Below are 24,660 nucleotides of genomic sequence, written 5' to 3'. Positions count from 1 at the left end.
TAAAGGAATTTTTTAAAATAAATGACAAACACAGTACTGCGAAAAAGTTTAAAGCTGTGCAAAAGTTTTCATTGCATTTAATGTCCGAAAAACTTTTAAAACTTACCAAGCGCTTCTAAATTTCAAATCTATTTGAATGTAAAAATACAAGCTGATGTTGATTCTGGCTTTGAAGTTTCTGAATGGCACACTGTCTTCAGTGTCATTGGCTCTTCTGCAGGGTTGTCAGCTGGACACCATGTTCATTCATGTTTTGCCCCTTAACTCAGTACATCTGCCACTAGGGGAGCTCCTGGCACAAAGGGGATGTCTCCCCATCACGTCCCGCAGATGCCCTGCATGGGGCGGTACATCCCAAACTCTACATGTCCCCCACGTGCAGATGGCTTTCTCTGTCTCTTACCCACTGAGGCCAATTTTTTGATGCCTTGGCTTCGGCCCCGCCATGTAATGACCCAGATTTAGCCTTGGCCTTAGCATTGTCCGACCTCAAAGAACAAGACGAGGCAGGTTTCAGGCTGCCCCTATTTTTCACAGTTTACTTTCCACCAAACGAAAAAGCGCCCATCGCGGTAATTATACGCATAAGATGGTCTATGTGCATGATGCTTGAATGTATGGGTTTCTAGTCAACACAGTACGACGAGGTCTGTCCAAAAAGTATCGGACCTTTTTATTTTTTGCAAAAACCATATGGATTTGAATCACGTGTGATTGCATCAGCCAAGCTTGAACCTTCGTGTGCATGTGTGAGTTTTTTCACGCCTTTGCGAATAAATGTCTGAACAATTTGGAGCTTTGCTGCATCAAATTTTTCCAGAAACTGTGAGAGACCTCCAGCTAGACACCATTCAGAAAATTTAGATGGCTTTCAGCGACGATTTTATGGGGACTACACAGATTAAGGAGTGCTCCAGCCGGTTTAAAGACCGCCCACAGCGTCTGAGAGCGTGGCACACTCCGAGCGCCGATCGACAGGCTGAAAACCTGCTGAAACAACCAGATCATTTCCAACATGAAGGCTTTGTTGATCCGGGATGTCGTCTGACTTTCACAAAAAAGGCAGAAGGCGTGGACATCAGTACTTTTTCGGCACATTCCACTGTTACAGGAGTTTTTTTTCATGGAAAGAGAAGCGGAGGATTGCACCACCATGCTGCTCATGGCGCGGGATAAAACCACCTCCGTGTTGGTCTCACAGGACGGCTTTCAGGTGGCTTTCAGATAGCTTCCGGTTGCTTTTCAGTCGTGTGACTATCCGAGAAATTGTGCATGAGCTGGACATGCCCCAACATGTCCTGTGAGGCTTCATCACGGCGTTGCAATGCACCATGCGGCTCGCCGTGACGTGCTCCTCTTTCCATGACAGAAACTCCTGTAACAGTGGAATGTGCCGTTCATTTCTAAAGTGGATGCTGTCTTGATCTGGTATGTCGTCTGACTAGCACAGGAATTGCGGAAGACGTGGACATCAGCACTTTTTCGGCACACTGAGACAGACATGCGGAGGAATTCCGCGCGTCAGGACGGAGCTGCATGGCGCAAAGCAACGCCATGATGAAGCCTCACAGGACATGTTGGGGCATGTCCAGCTCATGCACAATTCCTCGGATACTCACACGACTGAAAAGCAACCGGAAGCCGTCTGAAAGCCACCTGAAAGCCATCCTGTGAGACCAACACGGAGGTGGTTTTGTCCCGCGCCATGAGCAGCATGGTGGTGCAATCCTCCGTTTCTCTTTCCATGAAAAAAACTCCTGTAACAGTAGAATGTGCTGAAAAAGTGCTGATGTCCATGCCTTCTGCCTTTTTTGTGAAAGTCAGACGACGTCCCGGATCAACAAAGCCTTCACGTTGGAAATGATCTGGTTGTTTCAGCCTGCCGATCGGCTCTCAGCAGCTGTGGGCGGTCTTTAAACTGGCTGGAGCACTCCTTAATCTGTGTAATCCCCATAAAATCATCGCTGAAAACCATCTAAATTTTCTGAATGGTGTCCAGCTGGAGGTCTCTCACAGTTTCTGGAAAAATTTGATGCAGCAAAGCTCCAAATCGTTCAGACATTTATTCGCAATAAAAATCCGACGAGGGGGTGGACCACTGCTCACACAAAGCCTGCTCACAGGCGAATGACGCAACCGACAGGCGTGAAAAAACTCACGCATGCGCACGAAGGTTCAAGCTTGGCTGATGCAATCACACGTGATTCAAATCCATATGGTTCTTGCAAAAAATAAAAAGGTCCCTTACTTTTTGGACAGTCCTCATACATGCACACATAGACGCATGCTCTATAAGTACCAGCATGTAAAAATCTTCTGAAACAGCCTTGTCACTACCCAAGCATTACTATATTCCAGGGGTGGACATCGAGGGCTGAGACACTGCAGGTTTTCCATGTAACCAATCACCTCAGCAGGTGGGTTGCTGATGAGCTTCTACTCTGAACATAAACACCTGGTTGTCAATGAAATCACCTGCTGAGACACCTGATCATTAATGAAATCACCTGCTGAGGCGATTGGTTGCACGGAAAACCTGCAGTGTCTCGGCCCTTTATGGCACATGATTGCCCATCCCTGCTATATTCCTTCACACGGGTAACATATTAATGTCTGTGATCACAATATATTACATCACAAAAGTAAAGGCCCAGTCACACGGCACTTAACGAAGGGCAACAAAGCCCTAACAAAACAAGAAATCTGGACTTTTGTTGGCTTTCGTTGTCATCATTTAACCTTCACTCAGCTTCGTTCCTGCAGCGGTCGCTTCGTCAGGATTTTTAAATTGTTGAAAAATTTGAACGAAGGGCAACGAAAACCTCAATTCATCTGTATTTGGTTTTACTGTCGTTCTTGACAGTTTATTACTGTTTGCTTAGTTTTTGTAACAGTCTATCGTTTGCTTAGTTTTTGTAATGTTAGCCTTTTGTTTAACTTCGTTCAACCAGCTGAATGTTTTCACACAGTACAAAAGCCGGTTTTTGAGCGCTTTTGTGGAGGAGCTGCAGCTCCGTCCCAGCGCTGAGTCCTGGAATGCATAGATGCAGACACACACTGCTCCAGCAGTGGCTCCAGGCGCGTTTTGTTTAAAGCGTCGAGATCAACATTAGCTTCGGTTTCATTTCATTCCTCTTTCGTCTCTTTTGCGCTCTTGATTCGCAAGCTATTTGGTGATAAAATCTGTTCATCCACCTTTTCTCAACGAACTGTGATTTTTTTTTTTACCACAACTATTACAGACTTTGTATAATATTCGGCTTCGGCCTTGGACGGTGTGACCTCAGCCTTGAGTTGTTGTGACTCGGTCTTGGCCTTGGAGACCTAGGGCTCAGACTTGGCCTTAGCCTCGGGGAAGCCAAGAGTTTTCCTTGCAACCAATCACCTTAGCAGGTTGATTAGGCCTTTATGTTAAGTGAAGGAGCTCCACCATTAAGCCACCTGCTGAGGAGGAAAACTGGCACCCTCTTGGCCCTTCATGAAACACTGTTGTCCATCCATGCTCGAAAGGGTTGAAGTCTACTGCTTGATGATAGCCTGATGCCATCAATCACTTGTTTGTATACAAAAAAGGATTATCTTAAAAGTAGTCACAAACAGGATTGAATTGGAATTGAGTTACAAGGTGAAAGAATATATAGACCACAATAATTCCCAAATCCGGTTGTTCCCATCCTATTGTGATACGAAACGGAGTGAAACACGTTCCAGTGTTTACACTGCAGAAATATTTTTTTAATAACACCAATGAAAAATACAGCCAGATATCCATTAATTTGTACATATGTCAATAATAATTTATATCTAGTCAGCACAGCCAGAACACTGATTCTGGTGTTCTCTCACAGAAACCATCTTCTGTGGAGCAAATGTTATTTTTTATATTGATCTGACAACTTGGCAGTTATTATTATTTTTAACCATACCGGGTGTCATCTGACTGAAGTACGATGTTAAAAAGCTCCCACTGCTGTCTGCATCCGTGCAGTCAGAGCTTTCAAAAGAAGGTGTCATGTCAGAATGTGACATCTACTCTACAGATTTTGACTACTTAAAAAAGTTGGATATTAGTCAGACATAAAAAAAAAACCTTTACCTCCCCCTCCCCGTGTGCAGCTGCCTCGCTATTTTCATTGTAAAAAGTCCTCAATAACTTATGTTTCACCATAGTCAGTGCTACTAAAGTCATAAAAAAGAAGTACGAAATCTGTGATTCCTAACGTGGTCTTGAGTGATGGTTTGTGGAAGAGCAAGTCTGCCAATGTGCAGCAAATGAATGAGGGTTACCGACTGTCACCCAGCGGGTTACACAAGAAATAGTCTTCTTTATGTGGACATGCTTCCAGAGCATCTAGACTTAAGCTTTAAAGAAAAAAGTGGCTGCAGATGCACATTGAGATCTGTCAGTGATGACTGGTGAGATTCTGGCATTAAGTACGAACGTTAAATTTGGATTTGTACCCAAATATATTGTGTGCACCCATGCAGTTAGTGGTGTTGATCGTGAAGCTGAAACTGAGTGATCTTGGTCTTTTGGTATTCTTTATTATGAAAATATTAGCATATTGTTCTGTGAAAAGTAGGTTTTTTTGTTTTATTGAAACCACCAATGCAGAACTGTGGAAGGACTATATAATGACCACATCACTTTACTTTAGCTTTTACATTCCTGAGCTTCGATTTTTTTTTTTTTTTTTTGGTGGGGAGGGGGGAGTATGAGTCCCAGCAGGCCTGAAAAAATTCTCTTAAACCCCCGTCACACATGGCAAGAATGTGCAGGAACTATGCCCGACAGAGCAAATATTGCCATAATCCGACGCAGTCGGGAGGAAAAGAGGCGTGGTCAGCAGTGTCAGAACACATCCGAATTACCTCATCCCCACCGCCACGACGGCATGCAAAGCACATGTAGACAACAGGTAGATGACACAGGCCAATGTCCAAATGTCTGGATGGCAAACACGGGACCGGAGTGGGAGGCAGCGCTGTGTTCCTCACGCACAAGTGCACGCGTGTGCGTGAAGCGCGAGTGTGCCATGCACACACGTGCGCTGTGCGCTTGCAAGGTGTGTGCATGCATATGAGCCATTAAGCACGCACGCACCACTGGACAGCTTCGCTGAATGTTTGCTGGCAGTGGGCCATGCTGTCCCATGCGTCAGACGGAGCCTTTCCAGGGAACTTTAATTTGTGTTTTCTTTTTTGCTCACTTCAGCAGCACAACACAACTCTGGACACCGCGATGGCTGGATTGTCACATGGGATGTATTTTTTTATTTTGGGTGAGAGGATTTTAATCACAGGCTGCGGTCCGGCTCCACATCCACGTCCATGCTGTCAAACACTCCTGGACCGCTGTTGGAGGTGAGATTCATGTTTATTACCTCCACCAAGGAGGTTATGTTTTCGGTCACGTTCGTTTGTTTGTTGGTTGGTTTGTTAGCAGGATTACTCAAAAAATCCTCCACGCATTTCAATTAAATTATTATCAGGGATCTTGGCCTAACTTAGAAGTCATTAAATTTTGGTAATGATCCAGAACACGATCTGGATCCAGTAATTTTTTTAAAGTTTCTTTATCATTGCAGGATAGGGCCAATTTCAACATTTTTGCATCTAACTTCATGAAGACGGGTCACAAATGCTGAACAAAAATTAAGGTACGAAACAACAATAATTTAGCATTTGTTTCTCCTCAATGAATAAACTTATTATGAGAAAATAAAAAAAACTTGTATAGTTCATGCAGTTTCTCTTTATAAATACAACTGCTGAAGATCTAAGAGTTTAACCGTCTGGGGTCGACGCCGTCGTATATGATGGCTGAGACCAAGCTTTACTAAATTATAAATAACTTTTTAATAATATGAGACAGAAACTTACTTCTTTTTACTGAAAAGTTAACTCCACAGACTCTTTGTACTTCTCATAGAAGCTGTGTGATGACGTGAGCAATGTGAGTGTCCAATCGGAATTGGTTCACCGTCACATGGCTTTCCAAAATCCAATTGTAGAGCAGATTCACCTCACGTGACACACCAGAGATTGTTTTTAGGAGCGATGTGTTACTAGTTTATTATAGTTTGCTGTGTGTTTTGAATAAATCTGTGTGGAAAATTATTGCTGCTTTACTTTTTCCTTTCTTATTTCTGATTGTAAACCTTTATTACACTTATAAAACACAACTACAGCATATATATTTTGAAAGTACAGGTTGTCCTGAAGAAAAAGAGACATAAAACTTGATTGTGGGATGCAGGGAGAGCTGTTAACAGCAATAATAATACATTTATGCCAGGCTAGTGAACTTTCCAAAAAATGCCCTCTGACCCCAGAGGGTTAACCACTGAATCTGAAACATGACGGTAGATGCGTGAAACGACGTGGAATAAGTCTCTTTGTTAAAGGGTATTTCATGTGACGTCAGTGACCCTATGGCCTTGGAGGAGGTTTGCGCTCTCCGAGTGCTTATAGTTAATGCTGTAATGGCCTGGCACAACTTTTCCATGTCATATCTCCTACAGAGTTAGAAGGTGATTATACATTACATGAGTGAGATCCGTGCAGCTCTGACCCTGAAAGCGTGCAATGACGCATTACTGCGCACCACGGAGAGGTGCAGCTCCCCGTGTTATATACAGTTATGATGGAGACAATATTCACATTATTTATGTCACCCATGGGGAGGAATATTATCTGTACTGTAAGGTCTATTGTGGATATAACAGCCTGTTCAGATTTGCAGCAGCGTGCGCACAGTAGTACACGGTGCTTTGGGTTTGATGTACATTCACTGTACATGAAAATTATTCATAATTGTTATCATTATCATGGGGGGGTGGACATTGTTATACGTGGCAGGGCATACAGGCAGGCTTTTGTGACAGATCCTTTTCGAGGTTCCCTCGTATGTGCTCAAATCATTTCGGATTCCGCCATCGGAATATGTAAATTGCGGTCAGATGGTCCTCAGATTGCACATGGACCGCCGTGGGATAGGTGTCCCATCTCGACGATGCCCAGAGGGTTTTGAACATGTGCATCACACTTGGGGCCACAGCCGATTTTGACCAACGGCGTGGATTTCCACAGATGGCTGCCAGAATGTTTTGTAACTGAAATCTGACACTTTTCGGATGTGCGCCCATTCGTCATTCTGATGCCATTCTGCATGATTCTGGCTATGTGTGACAGGGTTATTATATATATATATATATATATATATATATATATATATATATATATATATATATATACACAGTGAAGAAAAAAGTATTTGAACACCCTGCAATTTTGCAAGTTCTCCCACTTAGAAATCATGGAGGGGTCTGAAATTTTCATCTTAGGTGCATGTCCACAGTGAGAGACATAATCTAAAAAAGAAATCCGGAAATTACAATGTATGATTTTTTTTAATCATTTATTTGTATGTTATCGCTGCAAATAAGTATTTGAACCCCTACCAACCAGCAAGAATTCTGGCTCTCACAGACCTGTTAATTTTACTTTAAGAAGCCCTCTTATTCTGCACTCTTTACATGTATTGCACCTGTCTGAACTTGTTACCTGTATAAAAGACACCTGTTCACACACTCAATCAATCACACTCCAACCTGTCCACCATAGCCAAGACCAAAGAGCTGTCTAAGGACACCAGGGACAAAACTGTAGACCTGCACAAGGCTGGGATGGACTACAGGACAACAGGCAAGCAGCTTGGTAGAAGACAACAACTGTTATGATTATTTATTAGAAAGTGGAAGAAACACAAGATGACTGTCAATCTCCCGCGGTCTGGGATTCCATGCAAGATTTCACTTTGTGGGGTAAGGATGATTCTGAGAAAGCTCAGAACTACACAGGAGGACCTGGCCAATGACCTGAAGAGAGCTGAGACCACAGTCACAAGGATTACATTAGTAACACATGATGCTGTCATGGTTTAAAACCATGCAGGGCAGCAAGGTCCCCCTGCTCAAGCCAGCACGTCCAGGCCCGTTTGAAGTTCACCAGTGACCATCTGGATGATCCAGAGGAGGCATGGGAGAAGGCCATGTGGTCAGATGAGACCAGAATAGAGCTTTTTGGAATCAACTCCACTTACCATGTTTAGAGGATGAGAACAACCCCAAGAAAACCATCCCAACCGTGAAGCATGGGGATGGAAACATCATACTCTGCGGGTGCTCTTTTGCAAAGGGGACAGGACGACTACACCGTATTGAAGGGAGGATAGATGGGGCCATATATTGTAAGATTTTGTTTGTGGGTCTTCCAGCATGACAATGACCCCAGACACACAGCCAGGGCAACTAAGGAGGGGCTCCGTAAGAAGCATTTCAAGGTCCTGGAGTGGCCTGGCCAGTCTCCAGACCTGAACTCAATAGAAAATAGAAAATCTTTGGAGGGAGCTGAAACTCCAAACCTGAAAGATCTAGAGAAGATCTGTATGGAGGAGTGGACCAAAATCCCTGCTGCAGCGTGTGCAAACCTGGTGAAAAACTACAGGAAACGTTTGACCTCTGTAATTGCAAACAAAGGCTACTGTACCAAATATTAACATTGATTTTCACAGGTGTTCAAATACTTATTTGCAGCAGTAACATACAAATAAATTATTTAAAAAAAATCATACATTGTGATTTCCGGATTTTTTTTTAGATTATGTCTCTCACAGTGGACATGCACCTAAGATGAAAATTTCAGACCCCTCCATGATTTCTAAGTGGGAGAACTTGCAAAATCGCAGGGTGTTCAAATACTTATTTTCCTCACTGTATATATATATATATATATATATATATATATATATATATATATATATATATATATATATATATATATACACACTCAACAAAAATATAAACGCAACACTTTTGGTTTTGGATTTTGAACTGTGCGCCACTAAAAACCAGGAACCTCCGGCCCAGTGACAAAATTGGAGAAGGAGAAACTGACATTAGAACAAGAACCATTTTCTTAGTGGCTCCATTAATCTATGGATTAATTTATTGATTTTTACAGGCTAATTAGCTATCTTAGGTAATTATAGGCCAATCTCCAACCTTCCTTTTCTCTCAAAGATTCTTGAGAGGGTAGTTGTAAAACAGCTAACTGATCACCTGCAGAGGAATGGTCTATTTGAAGAGTTTCAGTCAGGTTTTAGAATTCATCATAGTACAGAAACAGCATTAGTGAAGGTTACAAATGATCTTCTTATGGCTTCGGACAGTGGACTTATCTCTGTGCTTGTTCTGTTGGACCTCAGTGCTGCTTTTGATACTGTTGACCATAAAATTTTATTACAGAGATTAGAGCATGTCATAGGTATTAAAGGCACTGCGCTGCGGTGGTTTGAATCATATTTGTCTAATAGATTACAGTTTGTTCATGTAAATGGGGAATCTTCTTCACAGACTAAAGTTAATTATGGAGTTCCACAAGGTTCTGTGCTAGGACCAATTTTATTCACTTTATACATGCTTCCCTTAGGCAGTATTATTAGACGGTATTGCTTAAATTTTCATTGTTACGCAGATGATACCCAGCTTTATCTATCCATGAAGCCAGAGGATACACACCAATTAGCTAAACTGCAGGATTGTCTTACAGACATAAAGACATGGATGACCTCTAATTTCCTGCTTTTAAACTCAGATAAAACTGAAGTTATTGTACTTGGCCCCACAAATCTTAGAAGCATGGTGTCTAACCAGATCGTTACTCTGGATGGCATTTCCCTGATCTCTAGTAATACTGTGAGAAATCTTGGAGTCATTTTTGATCAGGATATGTCATTCAAAGCGCATATTAAACAAATATGTAGGACTGCCTTTTTGCATTTACGCAATATCTCTAAAATCAGAAAGGTCTTGTCTCAGAGTGATGCTGAAAAACTAATTCATGCACTTATTTCCTCTAGGCTGGACTATTGTAATTCATTATTATCAGGTTGTCCTAAAAGTTCCCTAAAAAGCCTTCAGTTGGTTCAGAATGCTGCAGCTAGAGTACTGACGGGGACTAGCAGGAGAGAGCATATCTCACCCGTGTTGGCCTCTCTTCATTGGCTTCCTGTTAATTCTAGAATAGAATTTAAAATTCTTCTTCTTACTTATAAGGTTTTGAATAATCAGGTCCCATCTTATCTTAGGGACCTCGTAGTACCATATTACCCCATTAGAGCGCTTCGCTCTCAGACTGCGGGCTTACTTGTAGTTCCTAGGGTTTGTAAGAGTAGAATGGGAGGCAGAGCCTTCAGCTTTCAGGCTCCTCTCCTGTGGAACCAGCTCCCAATTCAGATCAGGGAGACAGATACCCTCTCTACTTTTAAGATTAGGCTTAAAACTTTCCTTTTCGCTAAGGCTTATAGTTAGGGCTGGATCGGGTGACCTTGGACCATCCCTTGGTTATGCTGCTTTAGACGTAGATTGTGGGGGGGTTCCCATGACGCACTGTTTCTTTCTCTTTTTGCTCCGTATGCATCACTCTGCATTTAATCATTAGTGATCGATCTCTGCCCCCCTTCACGGCATGTCTTTTTCCTGTTTTTTTTTTCCCTCAGCCCCAACCAGTCTCAGCAGAAGACTGCCCCTCCCTGAGCCTGGTTCTGCTGGAGGTTTCTTCCTGTTAAAAGGGAGTTTTTCCTTCCCACTGTGGCCAAGTGCTTGCTCATAGGGGGTCGTTTTGACCGTTGGGGTTTTTCATAATTATTGTATGGCCTTGCCTTACAATATGGAGCGCCTTGGGGCAACTGTTTGTTGTGATTTGGCGCTATATAAGAAAAAAGTTGATTGATTGATTGATTGATATTAACAGCCCTGTTTCCACCGGGTGGTTCGGGTCGGAGCTGCACTGTGTTTTCAGTGTGAGAACGGTTATTCTTGCCAACAGAATCTTTTGATTGGCAGGTGGAAACACTTATATTGACAAGCGCGTACGTGCACGGTGTCTGTGGCTTCTCCACTCAACACGGAGGCAAAACTAAGTATTTTCAGATTTTACTGTTTTACTGATTTGTGGATGATAGCATAATTTCATCACGCGAGATGTTATGAGGAGATGAGGAACTCTGGGAGTCTTAACTTGCAGCTCAAAGCAGCTTGTTAAGAGCAAAGACTCGATCCATCAGCCGCAATAACGGATTACAGCTGGCGCTGCAACCTGGGACCAACCTCCCATGCAACAAATGGACTGTTCTCAAGCCAAGACAGAAGGAATTAAATTATTTTCAGATGTTGTTTTGTAAAGGTGGATAAGTTTAAAGACGATCTCACGGAAACAGACAGGTAAGACTATGTTATTTACTCCTTGTGTGAATGGTTTTAATATTTAATAATAAAGTGTTACGCTACTGACGTACTAACTGTATTCAAGAAGGAAACAATATTTATTTAAAAATAACTGATATTTACACTCATGTCATTTTTCAGATTTGAAATGTACCTTTTTCTAAGAAAAAAAAATCTAAATAAAAAATCCAAACTTCCTCATCACATTTTTCTGATGTCAAGGACAGCAAAACAAACTTTAAAAAAAAAAAAAAATCTCCTGCAATATTTATTTATTTTATAATCATTATTCTGTGTTCTGAACTCTGCCAATAAATACCATCAATGTTGTCAGACTGAAGGTTTTCCTCCAAGGTTTCTTCTCCCTCACTGTGGTCTAAATAAGACTCCAAACCATAAGGCTGTGTCCCTACAGCTGCTTCAGAAAAACCTTCAGACTGGACTTTAAAAAAACGCTCCACACTAGAAAAAAAAAACAGCTCGACCTCCGCTGTGTTTACAAATGATTTGGGCTTGAATTAGCAGGTGCCGTTCTGGTTATGACAGTAGCAACAATATCACAGCAGCTGAGGGCTGAAATAGAGCGCAGGTTTGAAACAGCTGTTGTTTATCCTTCACTTGCGCACTTATTGACTTTTATTGTTCAGGATTTTTAAAATGTCAACATTTCTTCACTTTTAGTGATTATTTGTGCACATTTTTTGGTGTCACCTACACTTTTAGATGCCACTGGATTGCTGCCACACTGTTGGAACCTTGCAGCTCTTCCAAGCACATTCCATGAGATTCCACAAAATATTTACAAAACCTAGGCAGGATTTGAAGAGCTACAGAAGCCCATTTGGGGCACAGGGCTTGGTGCTGACATCACAAAGGGATGCAGAGGTGGAGATGAGACTAGGACAGCGCTACAGGTAGTCTCACTGTATTGGGCCTTGACGTATTGCTCCAAATGTTCCTTGGAAATGTCCAACTTTCCAGCTGTCATTCAAAAAGTGGTGTGTTGTGCCTAAGCAGATGCTTAAAAATGTTTCTTTCTTTTTCTTCAATTGGGACAAGTGTGGTGGCCAACCAGTGAGTGCGCTTGTTGCCAGAGCAGAAGGTTCCCAGTTCAAGACCACCCATGCCCACCGTCCATGTAATGCGGAATTGCATAAGGAAGGCCATCTGGAATAAAACTTGTGACAAATAAACATGCAGATCAAAGGGGGTTTCTCTAAGACTGCTAAAATGTCCAAAAATTAAATGGTCAGATATGTACAGTTTGTCATTATTTCAATGACTACAAACGCATTAGAACACGTTCTTGAAATTTTTGATTAAACACAGATGGCTGCCAGAATGTTTTGTAACTGAAATCTGACACTTTTCGGATGTGCGCCCATTCGTCATTCTGATGCCATTCTGCGTGATTCTGGCTATGTGTGACAGGGTTATATATATATATATACAGTGAGGAAAAAAGTATTTGAACACCCTGCAATTTTGCAAGTTCTCCCACTTAGAAATCATGGAGGGGTCTGAAATTTTCATCTTAGGTGCATGTCCACAGTGAGAGACATAATCTAAAAAAGAAATCAGGAAATCACAATGTATGACTTTTTAATCATGTATTTGTATGTTATTGCTGCAAATAAGTATTTGAACCCCTACCAACCAGCAAGAATTCTGGCTCACACAGACCTGTTAATTTTACTTTAAGAAGCCCTCTTATTCTGCACTCTTTACATGTATTGCACCTGTTTGAACTTGTTACCTGTATAAAAGACACCTGTTCACACACTCAATCAATCACACTCTAACCTGTCCACCATAGCCAAGACCAAAGAGCTGTCTAAGGACACCAGGGACAAGACTGACTACCAACGCATTAGAACACGTTCTTGAAATTTTTGTTTAAAAACAATAATATACTTGTAAAAGTAAGTCGCTTCCTTGTTTTCACTCGGGGTCACCACAGCAGATCCAAGGTGGATCTGCATGTTGATTCTGGCACAAGTTTTATGTCGGATACCCTTTCTGACGCAACTAGGGTAGGGGTTTGAGCTGGGAGCCTTCCACACTGAAACCAAGCGCACTAACCACTTGGTAATTGTGCCATCATAAAATACTGTATGTAACAGAGATACAAACTGTGAAATGCTTGTAAAATTAGGGACTCTTATGACCGTTTTACATATCTGAATTTACATATAAATAAATTGACAAATTTTATGATGTAAGCCAACAATAGAGCTTCTCCTCTTTGAGAGACCAGCAGCTGCCACTGATGCAGATCCACCTGGGATCTGCTGTGGCAAACCAGAGTGAAAAACTGAAGGAATTTACTTTTTCCTTTTCCTCTAATCCTCTGCCTCCTGATGCACTGTGCCATTTGCAATATGGCAAAGCGTTGCCAGGGCTCCTCAGGCGAACTTATTCATCAGGTGTGGCATTCCACAACCCGCTGCTAGGTTTTTTTGTTTGTTTGTTTTATAGGATTGCTCAGACATTTCAAATGATAATATCTGTTGATCCACTGATTTTAAAACACACACACACACACACACACACACACACACACACACACACACACACACACACACACACACACACACACACACACACACACACACACACACACAACAAATCACACTAAATTTTTTTATCAACATTCTAGGCTCCCACAAGGCTTTTGCCCATTGCTGCGTGTTTCATATAAATAATGAATTTACAGGAAACAAAACTCTAGTTTTACTCTAGTAAGCAAAGCTAGTTACAGTGCATAAAACATGTTTGTGTGACTGTGTGTTATGTGCACAAGTGTGCCATTTAAAGATGCTTGCAAAACAGTTGCATCTTTATTGTTTTCTTAAAGTCTTCAAGTGGATCAGACAAATCATTCAAGCACAGAGGCAAACCGAGGTCATAAATTCCATTTAGGTAGCACTCTTATCTTAGCACTGAAACTTCAGCGTAAAACGGATGCTTGACTCTCCTCAGTGATAATGCACGTAAGCTCTTGTGGTTATTAATTTTCTTCTCTACCAAGGCTGTGCTTTCACTGCTTCTGTTTTACTTTGTTGTTGTTGTTGGCTTATCAGAATTTACTCAAAATCTTTACCAAGTGAGAAGAATATGGCCCAGATGAAAAGGTACATTACATTTTGTAGAAGAGCTGGATGAATAGGTAGATCGAGGACATTTCAAAATGTGTTAACATTAGAAGATGGGGTGTTATGATCTTTGAGGGCAAATGAGGGCTCTTTCATTTACTCACTGCAATGGGGTAAGTGAGAAAAATGAAGCAGGTATGAAAACACCAACAAATACACCCGTAAAATTAACAACTTTAGAAAGAAAGCACTTGCATGCTTGCATTAATACATTAATTATACGCGTCCATTAATACAAGCATATAAGCAAATGACTTACCTGTTCATAATACTTGTTGTGAGCCACATAGTATTGGGCATCAAATGAATCTTCTGTCACCAAGACATGTTGCCTCTCTCCAATCTAAAGAGACAGAGAGACAGATGTGGATTAGAACAAACATCAAACAGGAACACAACCAGTTTAGAGTCAGTTATCCCTTCATCTCCCCTCATATTGTTATCATCATCATCAGGCATGCACATAACTGATGCTCATGATGTCTGTGTGCTCAAAATAAATGACGCGCAGCACATCATGGAGAGTTAGTTGGTTATTATTAATCAAAATCAACCAACTCTATAACCTTGAACTATTATTTAACTATTATTTACTTCTCACGTATTTAAATGTCTTCATCATAATAAATTATATTGCTGTGTACCGTGCATCCAGAAAGTATTCACAGTGCTTCACTTTTTCCACATTTTTAGTCTTATATAGTCTTATACACACATTGTGAAAAAGTTTTTTATTGAGATTTTTGCAAATTTATTAAAAAAACAAAAACAAAAAACAAAACAAAAAAACAAGAAATTAAGTGTACATAAGTATTCACAGCCTTTGCCATAACGCTCAAAATTGAGCTCAGGTTCATCCTGTTTCCACTGATCATAATTGAGATGTTTCTACAGCTTAACTGGAGTCCACATGGGATAAATTCAGTTGATTGGACATGATTTGGAAAGACACACACACACCTGTCAACATATAAGGTCCAACAGTTGACAGTAGGGGTGTCGGAAAAAAATCGATTCACATCTGAATCACAATTCTTATTTATTACGATTCTGAATCGATCCAAAATGTCCAAGAATCGATTTTTAAAAAGCATTTTATTAAACATTTTCTTGCTTACTCTCTGTGTCTACTGTTTGTCAGGCAACTAACTAACTAATTCAGCCAGCACCGTCTTTGCTGAAGGCAAATGTTTGGGCGCATTTTGGATTTTATTATTTGCTGCGTAAGACGGAAGTGCAAAATCTGCAAAATGAAAGTCAAGTACTTCACAAACACTTCAAATCCACAAGCCCACATGCTACGTCATCACCCGGAGCTAAAAGGTGCGGAGCAGCGGTCTCTGCCGACTACAGTGCTTCGCTAAATTGCCAGTCAACTCCGAACAGGCAAAGCAGATAAGTAAATTTACATCTAGAATCACTTGATTAACCTTGTAACGCTGCATTTTCTTAAACAATAAGTAATATAACTATTTCTCAGAGCTCTTTGAATCAAAAATCGATTCTGAATTGAATCGTCACCCCAAGAATCGGAATTGAATCGTGAGTTGTTGTACGATTCACATCCCTAGTTGACAGTGCATGTCAGAGCACAAACCAAATATGAAGTCAAAGGAATTGTCTGTAGATCTCTGAGACACATCTGGGAAAGGGTATAGAAACATTTCTGCTGCGTTGAAGGTCCCAATGAGCACAGTGGCCTCCATCATCCATAAATGGAAGAATCCACCTGGACTCTTTCTTGAGTTGGCCGCCCGTCTAAACTGAGCAATCAGGAGAGAAGGGCCTTAGTCAGAGAGGTGATCAAGAACCCAATGGTTACTCTGTCAGAGCTTCAGCATTCCTCTGTGGAGAGAGAAGAACCATCCAGAAGGACAACATCTCTGGAGCAATCCACCACTCATGCCTGTTTGGTAGAATGGACAGATGGAAGCCACTCCTTACAAAATGGCACATGACAGCCCACCTGGAGTTTGCCAAAAAACACCTGAAGGACTCTCAGACCACGAGAAACAAAATTCTCTGGTCTAATGAGACAAAGATTGAACTCTTTGGTGTGAATGCCAGGTGTTATATTTAGAGGAAACCAGGCACCATCCCTACAGTGAAGCATGGTGGTGGCAGCATCATGCTGTGGGCATGTTTTTCAGCGGCAGGAACTGGGAGACTAGTCAGGATTGAGGGAAAGATGCATGCAGCAATGTACAGAAACATCCTGGATGAAAACCTGCTCCAGAGCATTCCTGACCTCAGACTGGGGTGATGGTTCATCTTTCAGCAGGAAAATGACCCTAAACACACAGCCAAGATATTAAAGGAGAGGTTCCAGGACAACTCTGTGAATGTCTTTGAGTGGTCCAGCCAGAGCCCAGACCTGAATCTGATTGAACATCTTTGGAGAGATCTGAAAATGGCTGTGCAGCAATGCTCCCCATCCAACTTGATGGAGCTTGAGAGGTGCTGCAAAAAGATAGGTGCACCAAGCTTATGGCATCATACTCAAGAAGACTAGAAGCTGCAATTGCTGCCAAAGGTGCATCAGCAAAGTACTGAGCAAAGGTTGTGAATACATATGTACACCTGATTTCTTAGTTTTTATTTTTAATAAATTTGAAAAGAAAAAAAAAAATCAAAAAACTTTTTTCATGTTGTCATTATGGGTGTTGTGAATAGAATTCTGAGGCAAAAAAATAATAATTTACTACATTTTGGAATAAGGCTGCAACATTTTTTGGGTACAAAAGCATTTTGCAAGGTTGTTTATAATTATTATGACTACTGTTTTTATTATCACTTCTCTTTTTTGTTTTAGTCAGTACATTTACATTACAGAAGTCAAATTTATAATGCAAAGATGACTCTTTAACTGGGTGTGATTCTTTGGCAGCATGACTTCAAACAATAATTTTAATGGTGTAGTCCCCTTTTTTTTCCACAAAATTGACCAAATTTACTTTCTGCTGAAATCTAGTTCTAAAGTGTGTTTATTTCTGTGGTATATCACGTGGTACACATTACTGCTGTTTTTATTGGTGGTAAAATATTTATTTTAGAGAGATTTCCGTGGCATATAGCAAGTTTGCTCCACCAGTTCTTGTGGACAACAATGTCAATCAATGCACAAGGAAAAATATTAATGCTGCATGTAAAAACAACAAAATTGCTTGTGAGAGTTTCTTATCAAGCAAGATATTTAACCCCCTCCCCCCCACCGCCGTCCAAAAAAGCCACAAAGGACAACCTGCTACCCATGTTACAAAAAATAAAAGAATAAGTGAATTAAAACAAGAAGCCGAAAGTCGTCTAGTATCATTACACTTGGCAACTCTGGCAAAAGCTTGCTGTTCGACGGTTGAAAAAAAAAAAAAATCCCCACATCATCTACAACATCACCACAAAAAGCATGTCATGGCCCACTGTCACTATATTTTCACCCATGTGTCAAAATCCTAAACTGATATGACTGTGATATGATTGTGAATCCTTGATGTGAATACCAGGGTACCAAATTATAGTGACACTGACGAATATCCTTTTTATGATTATATGAGCCATCTTCATTCTGAAATTATTATTATTTTTAATTCAAAAGGGACTACACCTCAACTCAACTTTATTTATAGAGCACTTTCAAACGACCAAACCGAAACAAAGTGCTGTACATGAAAGTCATAAAAAACAACAAAACAACCCAACAAGAATAAAAACAAGAATAAACAAGCAAAACAACTAGAACAGAGCAAGTCTCATATTGTGTTAAAAGTCAGTGAATAAAAGTGGGTTTTAAGATTGGTTTTAAAACAGACCTACACCTTTAAATTTTAAGTAATTTCTTTGTGGGAAAAGGCAGTCATACCATGTAGTTTATTATATCTGACAGCCCATACTAATTAGAATTTGCTTGTTCTACATGGTGATACCAAGTGATAAGATTAATTTAGTTCCATGATGGGACAAATCTGTCTTTTATCAAGATAATCACAAGTCAATGTTGTGATCCTATTTCTTTGACACAAATTATGTTTAGGGATCATACAAGGTTAATTCACTTCACTTTACTTTCAAAATCTGACAAAAACAAACCCAACCCTCTTTATTCAGACTCCCCAGCATCCAAGGACAAACAAATTCCACTTTCACTCCTCACAAAACATTTCTGAAAAACTAATTAAAAGAATCCACAAACCTGGCTGTGGTTTGTGAATCTGACTCAAACTGTTCTTGTGTATTCCTTCTATTTTACTCTTCCAAGGTTTCTTTAGAGGTCTCCAGTTAACTGTTTTGTGTAATTTTTCAATTTGACATGAGGGTCTACTGACACAGAGTGGAATAACTTTAGTAGATTTTAAAGTTCAAAAGTGAACACGTGCACATGTGGATGTTTCTGACCAACTTCCGCCTAAATTATTCAACAATAAAAAAAGGCTAACTACACTCAACAAAAATATAAATGCAACACTTTTGGTTTTGCTCCCATTTTGTATGAGATGAAATCAAAGATCTAAAACTTTTTCCACATACACAATATCACCATTTCCCTCAAATATTGTTCACAAACCAGTCTAAATCTGTGATAGTGAGTACTTCTCCTTTGCTGAGATAATCCATCCCACCTCACAGGTGTGCCATATCAAGATGCTGATTAGACACCATGATTAGTGCACAGGTGTGCCTTAGACTGTCCACAATAAAAGGCCACTCTGAAAGGTGTAGTTTTGTTTTATTGGGGGGGGATACCAGTCAGTATCTGGTGTGACCACCATTTGCCTCATGCAGTGCAACACATCTCCTTCGCATAGAGTTGATCAGGTTGTCAATTGTGGCCTGTGGAATGTTGGTCCAGTCCTCTTCAATGGCTGTGCAAAGTTGCTGGATATTGGCAGGAACTGGTACACGCTGTCGTATACGCCGGTCCAGAGCATCCCAAACATGCTCAATGGGTGACATGTCCGGTGAGTATGCTGGCCATGCAAGAACTGGGATATTTTCAGCTTCCAAGAATTGTGTACAGATCCTTGCAACATGGGGCTGTGCATTATCCTGCTGCAACATTAGGTGATGTTCTTGGATGTATGGCACAACAATGGGCCTCAGGATCTCATCACGGTATCTCTGTGCATTCAAAATGCCATCAATAAAGTGGAATAGAAGTGAAATAGAGTGGCCTTTTATTGTGGGCAGTCTAAGGCACACCTGTGCACTAATCATGGTGTCTAATCAGCATCTTGATATGGCACACCTGTGAGGTGGGATGGATTATCTCAGCAAAGGAGAAGTGCTCACTATCACAGATTTAGACTGGTTTGTGAACAATATTTGAGGGAAATGGTGATATTGTGTATGTGGAAATAGTTCTAGATCTTTGAGTTCATCTCATACAAAATGGGAGCAAAACCAAAAGTGTTGCGTTTATATTTTTGTTGAGTGTATAATATCACAAAAATGTATAATCAATTAAAAGGTTTATCAATCAATCAATCAATCAATCAACATTTATTTATAAAGCGCTTTACAGCACCGACTGGTGTCCAAAGTGCTTAACATTAAAAACACAAATTTACAAAAAATAAAACACATATAAAATAAAATTTTAAAACAACACATAAAAAAGAACATAAAAATAACAGAACATGTCACCTCCCCACTAAGTGTTAAAAGCCAGTTTAATTAAATAAGTCTTTAACTTAGATTTAAAAAGTGCTAGGTCAGGAATAGTACGTAACTCAAGAGGTAGCTCATTCCACAGTCTCGGGCCAGCTACCACGAAAGCATGATCACCCCAGCGTTTATATCTTGACCTTGGAACATCTAAGTAAAGCTGGCCAGACGCCCTTAATGTCCTACTGTAGGTGCGCAAAGTTAAAATATCAGACAAGCAGGGAGGTGCAAGGACATAAATAGCTTTAAAAACAAACACTAAAATTTTAAAATCAATTCTAAAATGAACTGGAAGCCAGTGGAGTGAGTACAGGAGGGGTGTAATATGCTCACGTCTAAAAGTGTTTGTCAAAAGACGAGCAGCAGCATTCTGCACCAACTGGAGACGTGCAAGAGACGACTGATTAATGCCCGAATAAAGTGCATTACAATAATCAAGTCTGGAGCTAATGAAAGCATGAATGGCCGTCTCAAGATCACGTCTACTGAGAAAGTGCTTTATTTTAGCCAAAAGGCGAAGTTGGAAAAAACTAGCTTTGACAACAGAATTTATCTGTTGATCGCTCTCATCTGTAGTCCTGAAAATAGAGTGTACATTTTTTTAAATGACTATTTCAGGAATAAAACAAGTCAGCTCCAACAATCAACTTTTGTTGTGTTGCTAAATACATGATATTGTAAAGATTTGGAATTACTGAAAAACTGAAACATTACATATATCGTACCAGTCAAAGGTTTAAACACACTTTCCTATTCAGTTGAATGGGAAACAGTCCAGATTTTAAGATGTACCAAAAAAAATCTGTATGTTATTTCTAGTCAGATCATTTCAGTGTGGTTACTGCTGCCATTTATACAGAAGTAGTGATGACCTTGGTAGCCACCAGACCTAGGCTTGGGAAATTAAATAAACAGGCAAACAAGCTCATTTTAAGAGACATTTAACTTCATGACTGTCATGATCCGGCCCTTTCGGGCCATCTGTCATTAATCTGGACTCATTTCCTCCTCCGTGCTTTGAACTTCAGTGTTGTTTTTTTCATGTCATGTCAGGTTACCATGCTCAGGTTATTATTGGTGTTGTTTCATTTATCTTCTGTGTATTATTTGCTGCTCATGTATACGAGGTCTGTTAGAAAACTATCCGACCTTTTTATTTTTTGCAAAAACTATATGGATTTGAATCATGTGTGATTGCATCAGCCAAGCTTGAACCTTCATGCGCATGCGTGAGTTTTTTCACGCCTGTCGGTTGCGTCATTCGCCTGTGAGCACGCCTTGTGGGAGGAGTGGTCCAGCCCCCTCGTTGGATTTTCATTGTCAGGAAATTGGCTGATCGACTGTCTGAATAATTTGGAGCTTTGCTGCATCAAATTTTTCCAGAAACTGTGAGAGACAGCCAGGTGGACACCATTCGCTAAATTCAGATGGCTTTCAGGGATGCTTTTATGGGGATCACACAGATTAAGGACAATTACAACTGGATTAAAGATGGCCCACAGCGGCGGATAGTGCGCCGCGCACCGAGCAGTGATCGACAGGCTCAAACGACCAGATCATTTCCAAAGTGAACGCTTTGTTGATCCGGGACGTCGTCTGACTACCAGAGAAATGGCAAGACAGCTGGACATAGCACTTTTTCGGCACATTCCACTGTTACAGGAGTTTTTGTAATGGAAAGAGGAGCAGAGAAATTCGTCACGGAGCCGCTCATGGCGCGGGACGAAAGCACCTCCGTGTTGGTCTCACAGGACAAGCCCTAACATGCCCAGCTCTTGCACCATTCGGAAAATTCAGACGGCTTTTGGTGGCTTTTCAGTCGTGTGACTATCCGAGAAATTGTGGACGAGCTGGACATGCCACAACATGTCCTGTGAGGCTTCATCACAGCGTTGCTTTTTGTTCTGTGCCCTGCGCCTCCGTCCCGACGCCCAAAGTCCTCGGCACATCTTTTCATGCCGAAAAAGTGCTGATGTCAAACTCTTCTGCCATTTCTGTGGTAGTCAGACGACGTCCCGGATCAACAAAGCATTTACTTTGGAAATGAACAGCACATTCCACTGTTACAGGAGTTTTTTGTCATGAAAAGATGTGCGGCGGACTTCGCGCATCGGGACAGAGGCGCAGGGCACAGAACAAAAAGCAACGCCGTGATGAAGCCTCACAGGACATGTTGTGGCATGTCCAGCTTGTCCACAATTTCTCGGATAGTCACACGACTGAAAAGCCACCAAAAGCATCTGAATTTTCCGAATGGTGCAAGAGCTGGGCATGTTAGGGCTTGTCCTGTGAGACCAACACGGAGGTGCTTTCGTCCCGCGCCATGAGCGGCTCCGTGGCGAATTTCTCTGGTCCTCTTTCCATTACAAAAACTCTTGTAACAGTGGAATGTGCCGATAAAGTGCTATGTCCAGCTGACTTGCCATTTCTCTGGTAGTCAGACGACGTCCCGGATCAACAAAGCGTTCACTTTGGAAATGATCTGGTCGTTTGAGCCTGTCGATCGCCGCTCGGTGCGCCATCCGCCCGCTGTGGGCCGTCTTTAATCCAGTTGTAATTGTCCTTAATCTGTGTGATCCCCATAAGATCTTCACCGAAAGCCATCTGAATTTTCCAAATGGTTTCTACTTGGCTGTCTCTCACACTTTCTGAAAACATTTTGATGAAGCAAAGCAGCAGTCGATCAGCCAATTTCCTGACAATGAAAATCCGACGAGGGGGCTGGACCACTCCTCCCACAAGGTGTGCTCACAGGCGAATGACGCAACCGACAGGCGTGAAAAAACTTACGCATGCGCACGGAGGTTCAAGCCTGGCTGATGCAATCACACATGATTCAAATCCATATAGTTTTTGCAAAAAATAAAAAGGTCGGATAGTTTTCTAACAGACCTCATATAGTTTTGCTTTATTATTTATTGTTTGCTTTTAGTCTTGGTCCCTTAAGTTGCTTTAGTCTTAGTTTAATTCTGTTTATCACATTAATTGTATTATGCATTAGACACAGGCTTTGGTTATTATTTATCTTCAAGTGTTTCTTCTAATTATGTTCCCTTTTACTGCTCATCAGTTAGTTCTTTTAATTTATTACACTATTCTGTAGTCACCAGTTTTGTTTGTCTGCTGTTTAACCAATAGTTTGTTTTGCCACCTGGTTATCTTTCATTTCTTGATTCAGCCATGATTAGTTTCCATTCTAGTTTTGTTTTTGATTTTGATGATTCACTTTTCAGTTCATATGTTCATGCTTAGTTCATTCCTGGTCATAGCTGTATTGTATTCTGTCCATGGTTTCTGTTATTGCCTCATCTTCTTTGATTGCTCCTGCACCAGCACTTGTGTCTTCGTCTCTCACTATGACTCTTTCTGCTCTGTGTTTTCATCCACTTACGCTCTTGCACCTGCTCATGTGTCTTTGTCTCTTTCATCACTCCACTCTGTGTTTTATTGGCTTTACTATCTGGCACCATGCATAATCTTTGCTCACTAGTCACACCCCCTTCCAGAACTTTCACTGACACATGCCTCTTGTTCCACTAATTACACCACCAGTTATTTAAGCCCTCACAGTAACACCTCACTGCCAGATTGTTGAATGTATTTCACTTTCCAGCCGTTCCTTGTCTTGTTTAGCCTTTGTAACAGCCTGCCAGTGTTTGACCTTGTTTTGCCCTCGACCTCGTACTTGTCTTTGCCTCTGAATACCACCACGCTGTGTTTTTGACCTCAGCCTTTTTTTTGGACCAAGTCTCACCCTCACGTCTATCTGTACCTTTGCTTCGCTGCTGGACCTCCCGAGTACCGAATCCCTGCTTGTTTAATTAAGTCTTTTTTTTTGCACCAGTCTGCTTGTGAGAGTTTGCATTCATGTCCTGCTCTGTTTGTGCCATAAATGATGGTGATGAAACATACGCTGAAAGAAAAGGTGCCAAAATATTTCTACTGAAGAGTCATAAGGGCCACTGGCCAAAATTAAATGCTGATGTTGTGTGAATTTCATACAGTACATGAAACTGCGATAATTAAATGTATTTTTTTCACAGAAAGTTTTACATACTGAATCTAAATGCAATTTATTCTATTATTACTATGATTATATTACTTTACAGAGATTTTATCAATTACCATGGTGAGCCAAAACAAAGAGAATGTGGGTTAATAAATGTGGCTGCACAGGGTGAAGTTTGACTTGTGACAGTATTATCTGAGTTTTAGAGTGAATGTTGAGTCTTTAACAAAGCCTAGGAAAAAGCACTGGCAATGATGTTGAGTACAGGACATGTGCAAGGGTTTTTATCGCATTTTAATTCCACAGAGGCCAGCTCCATCAGTTATACAGTTTTCTTTCATGATAAGTCAAATTCAATCAATGTTTGGCTCTTTGTAATTCATTTATTTACAACTTCAAGGTTTCTCAACCACTTCAGTGTTGGTGCATTTGCAAAGAGGATAGTGAACAGCATTCAGAAGCATACAAAAGCTACAAGGCTGTATAAGACAGTCTGAATGCTTCCGGACACACGCACGCACAGACACACACACATAAAATCTACCACAGC

General features: G+C 41.0%; 1 protein-coding gene across 1 annotated transcript in view; it reads right to left on the bottom strand.

The window, feature by feature from the left end:
• Positions 1-24,660, bottom strand: part of cdkal1 (CDK5 regulatory subunit associated protein 1-like 1) — a 564,681-nt gene that overhangs the window by 43,274 nt on the left and 496,747 nt on the right. Inside the window, exon 13 of the mRNA XM_034175248.1 lies at positions 14,703-14,786. Within this exon, the coding sequence (XP_034031139.1) occupies positions 14,703-14,786 (84 nt within the window). The remainder of the gene's footprint in view (positions 1-14,702; positions 14,787-24,660) is intronic.

Source organism: Thalassophryne amazonica, chromosome 7 (genome assembly GCF_902500255.1).
Source record: "Thalassophryne amazonica chromosome 7, fThaAma1.1, whole genome shotgun sequence".
Taxonomy (NCBI): Eukaryota; Metazoa; Chordata; class Actinopteri; order Batrachoidiformes; family Batrachoididae; genus Thalassophryne; species Thalassophryne amazonica.
This window is presented reverse-complemented; position numbering and strand designations above follow the sequence as displayed.